At 42.6% G+C, this 9,804-nt stretch overlaps 2 protein-coding genes across 8 annotated transcripts; both read left to right on the top strand.

Moving 5' to 3' along the window:
- On the top strand, positions 713-4,979 carry LOC8067236 (bifunctional 3-dehydroquinate dehydratase/shikimate dehydrogenase, chloroplastic). The gene is made up of 10 exons (XM_002443245.2): positions 713-1,187; positions 1,362-1,467; positions 1,765-1,983; positions 2,702-3,057; positions 3,170-3,233; positions 3,324-3,429; positions 3,513-3,653; positions 4,166-4,314; positions 4,410-4,575; positions 4,661-4,979. Exons 1-10 carry the CDS (start codon positions 958-960, stop codon positions 4,705-4,707), a joined length of 1,584 nt encoding a protein of 527 aa, XP_002443290.2. The 5' UTR covers positions 713-957; the 3' UTR covers positions 4,708-4,979.
- On the top strand, positions 5,314-9,754 carry LOC8067235 (bifunctional 3-dehydroquinate dehydratase/shikimate dehydrogenase, chloroplastic). 7 transcript variants are annotated; one of them, XR_002447005.1, is made up of 11 exons: positions 5,315-5,641; positions 5,932-6,037; positions 6,505-6,723; positions 7,394-7,740; positions 7,849-7,912; positions 8,000-8,105; positions 8,173-8,313; positions 8,447-8,595; positions 8,691-8,853; positions 8,946-9,111; positions 9,414-9,754. XR_002447005.1 is itself a non-coding variant. In XM_021446495.1 (11 exons), exons 1-10 carry the CDS (start codon positions 5,391-5,393, stop codon positions 8,987-8,989), a joined length of 1,599 nt encoding a protein of 532 aa, XP_021302170.1. In that variant the 5' UTR covers positions 5,315-5,390; the 3' UTR covers positions 8,990-8,993; positions 9,352-9,481. The 7 variants fall into 7 exon arrangements, 4 of the variants coding, with proteins under 4 accessions (XP_021302168.1, XP_021302170.1, XP_002443289.1 ...); XM_021446495.1 differs by having other exon boundaries at positions 7,385-7,740; positions 8,946-8,993; positions 9,352-9,481; XR_002447003.1 differs by having other exon boundaries at positions 5,316-5,641; positions 7,385-7,740.

Raw genomic sequence — 9,804 nt, 5'->3', positions numbered from 1 at the left:
GATTGGTGGTGGTGCTTTGCTTCAATTTCTCGAGAGTTGGGAAGGGACGACACTACAACATCGCATGACGAAGAGCTAAAGAAGAACGAGACAACACGGATGACGCACGTTCTGGCCCAAGTGAGGAAGCATGCTACTTGCAGCCTCCTGCATTGAGAGTTTAGGAGCCAAAATCATCTACATGTGAGATCTTATTGTAGAATATGGCGTGGACCTTTAGCGTGAAGTATATATAACTTACCTGTATTGTAGAAGTCTTATTTATTGCTAAGATCTACATGTGAGATCTTAATACTACAATTATGCGTAAGTTTGGAGAGAAGAGAAAAAAATATTATTTTATTCCTGATTAAAGCTAGACCTTAAGCTTATGGCTGACTTTAAGGTTTTTTCTCTTAAAAAGTCAACTCCTATAGTTACCTATATTTATTGCTTGAGGTCACCTTTTTCCAACTTTGTGGTTGTCCTATGATGCGTTGCATCTTCAGAACAACTTAAATATATATTAAATTAAAAACTACAATTTTTTTTTGCAAAAGCAAGACCATGAGCCTGTACTAAAATAAATAAAAACTACAAAAATCACGTAAAATAAGTCCTATCTAGCCGTGACACGCCCACGTCAGATCTATTTTTAGTTTTTCTTTGAAAGCCACGTCAGCTTACTACACATCCAGCCATCTCTTGAAAAACAAAAGGAAATGAGGTCCCACCCACCTCCATCCAAAAGAGCCGGCGGTGGCCGGCAGCCAAAACCGACGTCGCCACGTCGGACTTCGCCGCCGCCGCCAGGAGGAAGGGGACAAGGTCACAAGGCAACGCCGGCCGGCGCAACATTTATATGTCTACCAGGCAGCCCAGCCCGGCCACCACGTGTACTCTTCTGCCACAGAGCTAGACCGCGCCCTCGGCGGCAAGCTGCTCTGCTGCTCCCCCCAGCCACCGCACCGGGTGCCAATGGCGACTGCAGCGACTTCGACGCCGCCGGCGTGGCAGCGGACGTTGGTATGCGCGTCACTGACCGCGCGGGTACCCCGGGAGATGGCAGCGGAGGTGGACGCCGCCGCCGCGCTCGGTGCCGACGTGGCGGAGCTCCAGGTTGGCTGCCTCGACGGCTTCGAGCCGCGCAGGGACCTGCCCGTGCTCCTCGCCCAGCCCCGCTCGCTCCCCGTCATCGTCACCTACAGGTTCTTGCATCTTCTTCACCGAGACAACACCTTGGGCTTCGCGCCTTATGTTAGAACTGGCTGGTTTCAGTACAATCGAATGGGGGAAAGTGCTTGTTCTTTGTAAATTTCAGATTGTATTTCTATTGTACCATCAGAGGAACAAATATATGTTTCTTGGTTTTGGTTGCGCAGGCCGAAATGGGAGGGCGGTCAGTACGCAGGCGAAGATGAGCCACGGTTTGAGGAGCTTCTACTGGCAATGGAGCTGGGAGCTGAATATGTTGACATCGAGTTCAAGGTTGGCTCTGTCCTCACTCCTTTTAGTTTCATTTCAGACTATCACAATCCGCAAGACTAGTTTGCAGGGCAAAGAATTTCTCCTCATTCATTTGATTTCAGAATCGTTTCGTGACACTTGGTGAATTCATAGCTTTATGTGTGCAGTACTACTGAATTGGATATCTGAGAGTTCAGAGTTGGATTGCATTTCATAGTCTACGATGCAGTTTTCTTCTTGTGCTTAATTACATGTCTTTGGGAGAAGTGAATCTCTTTTTAATTGGTCACTACTCACTATTACCTTGCTGCTCCGCAGGTCGCCGACAAATTTATGAAGTTTTTGTCTGGGAAGAAACCTCAAAGCTGTAAGCTCATTGTTTCAGCTTATGACTACGAGAGGACTCCCTCGGTCAATGAACTTCTGAATTTGGTGGCCCAGATACGAGCCATAGGGGCTGACATTGTGAAAATTTCAACCACTGCTGCTGACATTGTAGACGCATCAAGAATGTTTCAAGTACTTGCACATTGCCAAGTGAGTTTTAGTGTATCCAAGTTTTCTTCCATAGCATGCCATCTAGTGCTGACCCTTAGCTTAGGTTTATGAAGATTATGTGTCCTTAAAAATCTGCTTGACTCAGATATGAACTTTTGCTAAATTATTCGTGGCACTCCCAGGTTTGTGCTAATTCTAAAACAATCTAGTGCACTTCCAATTTCCAGCAAGTACGATGTTGTAAGTATAGCTGGTTTGCTGGTGACTAAACATGGATTATAGTTGGAGAGCTAGGGGCTAGGCTGCTACCCTTCGGATTTCCTCAGATCAAACGCTCACATTTCAAGACTGCAGTAATGAAATCTCTGAGCTGTTATCACTAAGACCGAAAAAGACTATATTTTAGGAGAAACCAATCAGGGAGGTCCCTAGTGTGATATACTTGAATAAGATTAAAGTCATCAAGTTATGTACAAAATGGACAAATAAAGGGTATACATTTAGCAATTGACATGATGACCTTAGCCATTGAACTATTTATTTTCTGAGGGAATATTTCACCCGAGGGAAATTTCTTTTCAAAGCCTCCTTCCATGAATCATATATATGATGTTAAGATTGCACTAGGGATGCACAAATGATGGTGTAGTGCTTTCCACGCAAAAAGATATTATCCTATGTGTTAGTTTCAATGCTTCATTTTTCAGTTTCTATGATTCCCAGTTCACATGATCTTTTTATTTGAATAATGAGCTAGGAAAAGCAGGTGCCTATCATTGGGCTGGTGATGAAAGAACAGGGTTTTATTTCTCGGATTCTTTGTGCAAAATATGGCGGATACCTTACTTTTGCATCTCTTGAGAAAGGAAAAGAATCTGCTCCCGGGCAGCCGACGGTATCAGACTTGATAAATAAGTACAAAATTAGGCAGATAGGCCCTGATACTAAGGTCTTTGGTATTATTGGAAATCCAGTTAACCACAGTAAAAGCCCAATTGTGCAAAATCAAGCTTTCAGATCAGTGGGTTTCGATGCTGTGTTTTTGCCATTTTTGTCAGATGACTTGGTTGAGTTTCTTTCTACCTTCTCAGCACCAGATTATGCTGGCTTCAGGTAAAATCATAATTTGTTGCAATGATTTTTTGCTATATCCTTATTTACTCCATTTTATAGTCTATCCCCCCATGTCTGACCATCCAATCCGATTCAATTAATTGAACTGTAGTTGCACAATGCCCCATAAGGAAACAGCACTTAGGTGCTGTGACGATGTTGACCCTATTGCCAGGGTAATTTCATTCCCATTTCTTCTCCTATCTATTCTATGAGAAAAATACACACACCAAGAGTAACATTTGTAAGAAAGACACCTTCTCCAGGACATTGGAGCTATTAATACAATTATTAGAAGGCCTGATGGAAAACTTGTAGGCTATAATACGGACTATTCTGGTGCTATTTCTGCTATTGAGGATGGAATAAGAGGTTTCCACATGCCACCACTTACAATTTTGTATTTGGCTGCTCTATATATGGTTCGTGTAACTGCCTTTTAACCCCACTTGCAGCATCACAATCAACAGATTCTACCACTTCGCCACTGGCTGGAAGGCTTTTTGTTGTCATAGGGGCTGGTGGTGCAGGGAAAGCACTAGCATATGGTGCAAAAGAGAAGGGAGCAAGAGTTGTGATTGCAAACCGTACATTTGGTATTTGCTTCTTCAGGATGATTCTACTCAACAAATTTAATCATATATCGTCATAGTTTACATGATAGGCATCCACATTTACAGTGTCTAGGATGTACTTATAAGCAATTTATCGCACTGAATACTGACGATTCGTGATCTTTTAATCGAATTTTACAATGTCCTGTCTATGGGCATCGTCTTATATCTCAAAGCTAAGCATTCACACTAGATAGAACTCCTCGATGACAACTTTTGCATTTGATTTTTAAAATGAGGTCATGACTTGTAAGTTAGGCCTTGCAGAGCTTAACCTATTTTGGGTCCAAACACCAAAGTTAGTGATTATTCCCAGTTTATAGACTAGATGCTTATACAATGTGCACTTATTTTGGCCTTTTTTTTAGCATATATTGGCCTTTGGAATTTCCATCATATTCTAGTCATGTTTTCTAGCATTTTATTTGCTCTGAACTCTTCTTGGCTGCTTAATATCCTTTTGTAAGATAAAAATGTGATTGCTTGCATTCCAGCACGAGCTCAAGAACTTGCCAACAAAATTGGCGGGACTGCATTGACCCTGTCAGAGTTGGAAAACTACCATCCCGAGGAAGGGATGATTCTTGCAAACGCAACATCTGTTGGGATGCATCCAAATGTCGATGGAATTCCTTTATCTAAGGTCTTCGACTCAGCTTGCCTAATTGAACCGTCAACTGTTACCAGTATATTCTGGCTTTACCTAATTTCATGTAACGACGTATGATAATCCTGCAGCAAGCACTGAAATCCTATGCCGTTGTCTTCGATGCGGTCTTCGTGCCAAGAGAGACTAGACTTCTCCGAGAAGCTGCAGCGTGTGGAGCGACAGTTATTGACGGTCTGGAGATGCTAATCAGGCTAGTGATGGTTCAGTTTAAGCTTTTCACAGGGGGCATGACAGGTACTTCTCACTCCACTTATCGTTGTTCAGAAAGATTATATTAATTCGTCTTATAAAAAATTTTCCAAATGAACTCACCCTACAGCTCCAGAAAGGTTGATGCGCGAGGCTATCCTGACGAAGACACATTGAGGTTTGTCCACATAACAAGGTCTCTGCAGATATCATGGTTTCTGCAAAAATGGTTCCTGGACGTCTGTGAAGCACCTGTATTTGATTGATGATTCTTCAACACAAGCGGCGGAGGAGATGCAGGTTTCGGCCTCATCCTGTTTCTCCTACTGCCTGCAATGATGCAGTGTTGTTTTCATCATATCACATCTGTTGTTCAGTAAACAATATATGCTCTAGTTCAACAATGTAAAGATGTTTTCTTTTTTCAGGTAGCAAAACTTGTACAAAAATAAATGGTCATGTTCAGTAAGGAATATATATATATATATATATATATAATTTGCAACCTGCTGCGGTGCAAAAGAACAGACATTTTTTTTCTTTTTGAGTAATTATTATCTACGAGAGATTGGCGAATCACTTCCGTTTCATCAAAGAAATTAGGATTTTGTTTACCATTTGATGACCGCGCATTTCGACGGCGTGGCCATGTGTTCCATGCACCTACGATTCAAACCAATCACGACGCGCCACGTCGGATTCCGCCGACCCCACAGCCGCGAACGAGGCTGCGTCGGCGGCACCCACATAGACCACCCCAGTCCACCTCCACCACCAAACCAACCAAACAAACGTGCAGCTAAACCCCCCCCTCTTCCTCGCACCAACCCCCGACGCAAAGCCGCCGGCTTTCCCCCCCGATGGCGACGGCGATGTCGGTTTCGGCGGTGACACCGGCCGCCGCGGCGGTCGCGCGGCCGCGGACGATGGTCTGCGTGCCGGCGACGGCGCGGGCGCCGCGGGAGATGGCGGAGGAGCTGGCCGCCGCCGCGGCGCTCGGCGCCGACGTGGCGGAGCTCCGCCTCGACTGCCTCGCCGGGTTCGCGCCGCGCAGGGACCTGCCCGTCATCCTCGCCAAGCCCCGCCCGCTCCCCGCCCTCGTCACCTACAGGTGGGTCTGGGCGTGGGTTCGTTCCGTCAGCGCCTGGCCTCCCTGCCTCAGGGTTGGTGGGCGCGCAGGGGATGGATTAGGTTCTTCCTTCTCCTCGGAGACAGCGGTTTGGCGCATTCCGATTACGGATTCGATTGGAGGAATCGTAGGCGTTTGCAGAGGTTTCAGCTCGTTTAGTGTGTAGTACAATTGAGTGGAGCAAATGGGGGCTAGTTTAGTTTTGTATCAACATTCCAATTATTGCAGTGTTACTAAGCAAAGTGAGTGTTGCTTGATTTTTGGTTGCACAGGCCCAAGTGGGAAGGGGGCGAATACGAAGGCGATGACGAATCACGCTTCGAGGCTCTGCTATTGGCAATGGAGCTGGGAGCTGAATATGTGGATGTTGAGTTTAAGGTTGGCTCCTCCCCTATTTTTCACTTCTTATTTCTATATTCTATATTTTACTGCAGTATTTTTTCTTGGTGGCTCAGTCCTGACAAATATAAGCTTGTAACTTGGATGTAGTGCAATACTAGTTGATTATTAGGTATCTGAGACTTCGATATTCTCATGACTTCCAACCCTAAGAGACAGGCACTGATTTGAATCCCAGTCCAGAGCTGAAAATCTGTTAAGCTTGTTTGGTTGTCATGTGTCATTATCATTAACAATAATAGTTTTCTCATAACCAAGTTAGTGTAGGCTAGAGATGAAACCCAACAAGAGCCACTCGAGAAAAAAAGATAGTAATGGTAAAATAGAAACATGTATTACAATATTAGTAAAAGAAGCTTGATATTCATGTACTGATAATGTCAATTAGCCGTCCTTTAAACTAGTGAGGCTTAGTCTGGAGTTGATCATTACATTGTGTTGTGCAGGTGGCTGACAAATTTATGAAACTTATTTCTGGGAAGAAACCAGATAACTGTAAACTTATAGTTTCATCCCACAACTATGAGAACACTCCATCATCCGAGGAACTTGCAAATTTGGTGGCTCAGATTCAAGCAACGGGGGCTGATATTGTGAAAATAGCTACAACGGCTACTGAAATTGTTGATGTGGCAAAGATGTTTCAAATACTTGTTCATTGCCAGGTGATTTAGCATCTGATTATTTTTCACTTCTGCATATATGAATATTTATTCATGGAATTTCAGTCTGCATTCCCTAAGAGTTTAGTCTGTCTCGCCATTGTTTATTGCTTTGTGACATGTTATTTGCTGCTGATACTTTGTTGTCATATTATAGTGTTGGTTGTCAACAAAAACGTACTATTCATAGCCTCCTAGGAATCTCTGCTACTTCGAGAAAAAGCTTGTTAACTAACATTTTATCAATGATTTGTACTATGATAAAACCATTGTTACTGCTGGCCATTAAACTTGAATTTGAATGGGAACTAGACCGAAATTACACTTCGTATTTCACTTAGCCAAAATTTCAATTTCTACTCTTTGGTGCAAATATCTGATTTGTCACCTAAAAAAGTAAAGATATCTGCTTGGCGCTTTGTTTCTACTGTAATAGCTGTTAAAAGTAATTGCATATTTTGATATCATAATCTTTAGCACAGCAGCACAAGACGATCAGTGAACTTCTTAATTATAATAACACACTTGTGATGCACAAATATCGCTTTAGAGTTTTTCTCTTGACAAAAGTGTTTTTGCTCTGTGTTGATTTCCATGCTTCATTTCTCAGTTGCCTCTACATAACTCAGAGCTCATGTTATCTTGCATCTGAATAATGAATTAGGAAAAGCAGGTGCCAATCATTGGGCTGGTGATGAATGACAGAGGTTTTATTTCTCGGGTTCTTTGCCCAAAATATGGTGGATTCCTTACTTTTGGGTCTCTCAAGAAAGGAAAAGAGTCTGCACCTGCACAGCCAACGGCTGCAGACTTGATAAATGTGTACAATATTAGGCAGATAGGCCCAGACACTAAGGTCTTTGGTATCATTGGGAAGCCGGTTGGCCATAGCAAAAGCCCAATTTTGCATAATGAAGCTTTCAGATCAGTGGGTTCCAATGCTGTGTATGTGCCATTTTTAGTGGATGACTTGGCTAAATTTCTTAATACATACTCTTCACCAGATTTTGCTGGCTTCAGGTAGTTTTTTTTGTGAGCCAAATCATATGTTGCAATGATGTTTGTTTTAGCCAAATATACCTCATATCTGATCACACCTTCCTTTTCATACAATCAACTGGACCACAGTTGCACAATTCCTCATAAAGAAGCTGCTGTTAGGTGCTGTGATGAGGTTGATCCCATTGCCAGGGTAATTTTTTTTTGCTTGCCATGTAAAGAATTGCTGAACATTTCAGCACACCTAGGGTAGCATTCAAAAGTATGATGCTTTATCCAGGACATTGGAGCTGTTAACACAATCGTTAGAAGACCTGATGGAAAACTTGTTGGCTATAATACTGACTATGTTGGAGCTATATCTGCTATTGAGGATGGAATAAGAGGTTTCTACACATGACTATTGGTAAATTATTGCTGATAGATGTTCAGTTCTAATAGGCTGATTTGCAGCATCCGAACAAACGGATTCGGACACATCACCACTGGCTGGAAGGCTTTTTGTTGTCATCGGGGCTGGTGGCGCGGGAAAAGCACTGGCATATGGAGCAAAAGAGAAGGGAGCAAGAGTTGTAATTGCAAACCGTACTTTTGGTATAGGACTCTTCTGGACACTTCTGCTTTATTGATTTTTATCATTAATTTGCACACAATGATTGCTGTGTTGTGAAATGTGATTGAGAAACATGTATACGTTGAGAACTGAGTCAACTCTTCCACTTTCCAGCACGTGCACAAGAACTTGGCAACTTAATTGGTGGGCCTGCATTGACTCTGGCGGATTTGGAAAACTACCATCCAGAGGAAGGGATGATTCTTGCAAATACAACAGCCATTGGAATGCATCCAAATGTGAATGAAACTCCTTTATCTAAGGTCTTAATCTAGCTTACCTGTTTTTCTTTTGGCAATTTTTAATTGAGATATTCTGTCTTTTTCTGCAAGTCTAATGATGAAATACAATCTTGCAGCAAGCACTCAAATCTTATGCTGTTGTGTTTGATGCGGTCTACACACCAAAAGAGACCAGACTTCTCCGAGAAGCTGCAGAATGTGGAGCTACAGTTGTTAGTGGTCTGGAGATGTTTATTCGGCAAGCTATGGGCCAGTTTGAGCATTTCACGGGCATGCCAGGTACTTTGATTGACCTTTTCATATTTCATTTCATTGTTCAGCAACAGTCATTAGTACATCTTACACCATTTCTCACGTGGCTCGCCATACAGCTCCAGATAGCCTGATGCGTGATATTGTTCTGACAAAGACATAGTAAGGTCTGTCCAAAGAGCAAGCTTCCATTCAATCGTAATTTCTGCACAATTGATTCCAGTTGTGTCCCCTCGTCCTTCCCGCTTCTTCCTCAACCTGTAGAAACCACCCCGTTTATCTCAGGTGTGGACATAGGTTTCATCTTATGACATTTTTCTTGTTAGTTACCAAGATTCAGTTTCGTTATCTTTGAAGTATTTCAATTTTGTTGTTTATTCAACAAACAATACACTGTTTCAACATTTTTTTAAGAGTTCTTCCTCTTCTCATCAAGGCTGCAAGGACTGTTATATCTTTGATTTGTGCATGCTGTGTGAAGCAATCTGTTTGATATACGCTGAGATCAGTTTTATTTGGCTACAGTATGCGCATCCTCTGACTGACCATCAACGGCAGCTACTTAATAGTTCTTCCCTTACTTTCAGTGGATGATTACAAATTCCGAGCGATTGCAAGTTCATTGGACAATCCTAACACCATGAAGCCTCGTCTGTGAGAGATTCATCAATGGCCACGAACTTCCTTATTTTTTCCTTTTCTTTTTTAGATTTGGATTCAGTGACCAGTTTGCGTCTCAGCAATTGTAAATTAGATGTTCTGAGCTGAAACATTTTGGTGTGTGTTATTTGTATCAGCATAAAATTTGCATTCCGGCCAAGTGTGCACATCAAAGAACAGCAAGAAAGCTTTGCATGCGATTTTGTAGTAGGAAATATGTGGTTATTTGAATCAAGCATGGTGTTCCCTCTGAGAACCTCGGATTCGATTTGCGTGTCTATTTGGTGCTGTGCTTCTGGGATTTATTGTGTGATGTAT

Source organism: Sorghum bicolor, chromosome 8, assembly GCF_000003195.3.
Source record: "Sorghum bicolor cultivar BTx623 chromosome 8, Sorghum_bicolor_NCBIv3, whole genome shotgun sequence".
NCBI classification, from domain to species: domain Eukaryota; kingdom Viridiplantae; phylum Streptophyta; class Magnoliopsida; order Poales; family Poaceae; genus Sorghum; species Sorghum bicolor.
This window is presented reverse-complemented; position numbering and strand designations above follow the sequence as displayed.

Bases quoted from the DNA above. Each gene is read 5' to 3' on its own strand.
- LOC8067236 (XM_002443245.2), top strand. From the start codon at position 958: ATGGCGACTGCAGCGACTTCGACGCCGCCGGCGTGGCAGCGGACGTTG. The intron at 3,430-3,512 runs GTTTCCACATGC...CCCCACTTGCAG, and splicing joins TATTGAGGATGGAATAAGAG to CATCACAATCAACAGATTCT. The intron at 4,315-4,409 runs GTCTTCGACTCA...ATAATCCTGCAG, and splicing joins ATGGAATTCCTTTATCTAAG to CAAGCACTGAAATCCTATGC.
- LOC8067235 (XM_002443244.2), top strand. From the start codon at position 5,391: ATGGCGACGGCGATGTCGGTTTCGGCGGTGACACCGGCCGCCGCGGCG. The intron at 6,038-6,504 runs GTTGGCTCCTCC...TGTGTTGTGCAG, and splicing joins ATGTGGATGTTGAGTTTAAG to GTGGCTGACAAATTTATGAA. The intron at 8,854-9,413 runs GTACTTTGATTG...CCTTACTTTCAG, and splicing joins GCATTTCACGGGCATGCCAG to TGGATGATTACAAATTCCGA.